This window comes from Cynara cardunculus (genome assembly GCF_001531365.2).
Source record: "Cynara cardunculus var. scolymus isolate 2C chromosome LG 14, CcrdV1, whole genome shotgun sequence".
Lineage (NCBI taxonomy): Eukaryota > Viridiplantae > Streptophyta > Magnoliopsida > Asterales > Asteraceae > Cynara > Cynara cardunculus.
This window is the reverse complement of record NC_037541.1, coordinates 6,496,764-6,500,267: the sequence shown is the minus strand read 5'-3', so window position 1 is coordinate 6,500,267 and position 3,504 is coordinate 6,496,764. Positions and strand designations below refer to the sequence as shown.

Below are 3,504 nucleotides of genomic sequence, written 5' to 3'. Positions count from 1 at the left end.
ACTAAGCAGTGTAATTACATAATTTTAAGTTCTCTGTGTGTGTTTATGAGGAGAAAAGGTCAGATTCATGGGGGTCATCTCAGAACTGCAAAAACAATATACCCTACCCATGAATCATATGGTGAAAGTTAAGAAAAAGGTCAGAGGTTGCATCGCGGAGGTGGGGGTCGGGGTGGGGGGTGTGGGGTAGTTGATTAAGATTTAGGGTTCTTGTTTAAAAGTCATCGATGGGACCATATCTTGTAAAAGCCCATAATCAGGAATCTGAAGCTGCTGAAAGGGTGTTAGGGCACTTTGCTGGTAGATCGATCCACCTCCTGTGCTGCTACCACCACCACCGCCACCGCCACCACCACCACCGGAGTTATAGAAACCATGAGGCATATGAGCAAGAAACTCATGAGGGAAGCTTGAGCCACCAGCACCCGCCATCATCGCCCCTTGTGCTGCCATCATAGACGGCGGATACAGCATTCCACCACCAACATTTCCTCTCAGTGTTGCGGGCAAGTGGTGGTTGTGCTGCCCTTCGTACGTAGTGATCACAGTCGATGGATCTTGATACGATCTCTCCACACGCTTCTTCACTGTGCACTTCTGAGTTGTGCATCGATAGTAGCTTCTGTAACACAGATCAAAACTCGTTCTTTACGAGAATTCTTGATGAAAATAGATTTGCATTCTTGGATATATTTGAAATGGGAAACAAAATTTAATTCTCCCACTTGTGTTTTTGAAAGTAATTGAACAAGAATGTGAATCAAACCTGAACCAATGACTTTGGAGATACAATACAAAATTGGTGGTTGCAGGGAATATAGGGTTTTATTTAAGAATTATATATTGAATCCATTGACGATGTAATCGTCAATTTTAATATCAAATAATCTGTATCCAAGAAACCAAGTAGACTTTGTGATCAAAGCAATGAATATATATATATATATATATATATATATATGTGTGTGTGTGTGTGTGTGTGTTTGTGTGTGTATTTACCTGGGATAAGGGCTATTCTTGACAGCTTTCTGTCCATATTTTCTCCATCGATATCCATCTTCTAGATGATCAATATCGCTCTTTGTCATAAAAGCAAACCGTGGCTCTCTTTGCTTCTTTTCTTCTTTCTTCTTTTGCTTATTCCTATTATTTGTTTGGTCAAATTAAATAAAACCTTTAATCGACCCAAAAACAAAAAACCCACAACAAATTATAAACCCTAATTATATGATCATAACCATACAGACTTACACTTTGTTAGTACTGTCGCCACCATCTTCAGATACACCTTTCAGTTGGTTATCTTTCTTACCTTGGCTGAGCTCGTGTTCATCATCAGCAGCCTCAGTAGATGATGAAAGAACGGAAGAAGAGTTGGGTGTAACCGGAATCGTCTCCGCGCCACCAACCAAGTTTCCTGGATCAATCATGGGCTTCTGGTCATGTTGAAGAACAAACCCTACTTGTGATGAAGAAGACGAGTAACCAAAGGCGGTTGCAGGTGTGTTATAATCGGTAGATCCATTGAAGAAGTGAGTTAAACCCATGTAGTCATGAAATCTTTGTGGAATTGGTGGTGAAGAATCGCCTCTAATGGTGGAATCTGGTCCAAAGAATGAATAGAGAGTCTCACTGTTTCTTTGATCATCATTGAATGGATCATGATAGTAGAGATCCCTCTGGTCTTCAGACATGGCTGAAGATGGAGAAGAAGAACTAGAAATGAACAAGTAGAAATTGACAAAGAGAGAGAGAGGAAGTTTGACAAATTATGTGCAAGGAGTCTTTATTTATGCTTTGACAATATTTATGTGTTTATTGGGCAGAGAAAGAGAAAGAGAAAGAGAAAGAGAGAAGATTTGAAGGAGAGTTGCTAACCCCACTATCTCAAACAAATGTTTGACAAAGATGAGTGTTGTTAGATATCAAGACTTAATTTTCTCATATTTCCCATTTTTAATTACTCCAAACAAAACACATGTATCCATCGATGGTAAACGTTTTGAATATATAACTATTGATAATTCATAACCCCACATCACAACGTAATCAAACCGTACATGAAATTTTATATAACTATAAATTAATTTATTTATTGAAAATTTTATTTCAATTTCAAAAACCACTTTAAATAAATTTTCAATCATATTATCATCTAATTTTTATAAAATATGACTAGTTTAATAACTGTTTTACTAATTACCAAACATGAATTATTAGTCAATAATTAGTTTTTGGTTAATAGCCGACATATCCGTTGGTTTTATCAAACTACATATATAATAACGTAGAGAATATTTACATAGCGGTATAAGATTCGACACTCAAAACCCGTTAATTGATATGCAACGTTCAAAACAGAAACGGTAAGTCAATCGATAAAACATTTATTTGGATCGATGGATCTATTAATGAATAAAAGGGGTGCTTTTTAATGTTTTTGATATTATAAGTGTGGTTTTTTTAATGGATTCAAAAGTTGTACATGTTTTATATAGTTTGCTTTATTGAAATTGAGTAGTTTTTTGATGTTGAATTTTTCAAACATGGACCATAAAGATGCCAAGGCTGTCTTTCTCACAAACAAATGGACGGAAGTTGAATGTTAAAACTTTGCGGTCCATCTTATTATTAGACCACAATATATATATTGAATTAATGTCGCCCATTTTGGGACTACACACACTTTTCTACTTTTTCTTTCTTTGAAATACGTTTTAATATTATAAATAAATACGATTTAGAAGTAAAAGTAAAAGTGATTGTATATGTTTAGGCGATCGAGGATCTTATTTAAAATGACTGTAACATGTACGTGGAGTTCTAAGTTTATATGTATGGAATAAGTTCGGTAGAAATGTTTAGTGATGCGTTGAAATGGGTTTACGTTAAAACGAATCAATTATTAGGATGTATCAAAATTGGGTAGATCCGGTTAAACGTTACACTCTTTTTCAGTCTCTTCTTTAAATTTAAAAATAGTTAGTATAGAAGTTAAATATGATTACAAAGAATATTAAGAAAATAATTATTTTGATAAAATATTTAGGAGGTTGGAGTGGTGGCAAATTTGAACCGATTTCTTCTTTTAAAATTTTAACCTCTTAATAATAAAATATAACTAAAATTGACCTATTTTCGTATAGATACATCAACTTATATATATATAAACATATATATATATATATACATATATATATATATAAATTAACATATCTCTATGAAAAATAGGTCAGTTTTCGTATATATATACATGTATATATAGGGTTCTAATTAGAATTGTTTAGTTTGTAGTAACCGTGAGATCTAACATGAACCAATCATTCAGGATAATTATTATGATTTCTTATTTTAAGTAGAAGGGTAAACTAATAAATTGTGTTGAATATTTAATTTACTTTAATTAGTTTAGTATTCTAATCTTGAAATAGATATATTTACACACACACACACACACACACACACACATATATATATATATATATATATATATGAATGGACAAG

General features: G+C 33.5%; 1 protein-coding gene across 1 annotated transcript; it reads right to left on the bottom strand.

Annotated features, from left to right (window-relative positions):
* Nucleotides 1-201: 201 nt before the first annotated feature.
* On the bottom strand, nt 202-1,694 carry LOC112526979 (probable WRKY transcription factor 71). Its single transcript, XM_025137439.1, has 3 exons — nt 1,252-1,694; nt 1,000-1,143; nt 202-622 (listed from the first exon to the last, which is right to left on the bottom strand). Exons 1-3 carry the CDS (start codon nt 1,692-1,694, stop codon nt 202-204), a joined length of 1,008 nt encoding a protein of 335 aa, XP_024993207.1.
* Between the last annotated feature and the right edge of the window lie 1,810 nt (nt 1,695-3,504).

What these genes read in the sequence shown, in the direction of transcription:
- LOC112526979 (XM_025137439.1), bottom strand. Translation starts at nt 1,694, where the DNA reads ATGTCTGAAGACCAGAGGGATCTCTACTATCATGATCCATTCAATGAT. An exon ending in GGCGACAGTACTAACAAAGT is followed by an intron (nt 1,144 to 1,251) that starts GTAAGTCTGTAT and finishes AACAAATAATAG; the next exon opens with GAATAAGCAAAAGAAGAAAG. An exon ending in AAGAATAGCCCTTATCCCAG is followed by an intron (nt 623 to 999) that starts GTAAATACACAC and finishes TCTGTGTTACAG; the next exon opens with AAGCTACTATCGATGCACAA.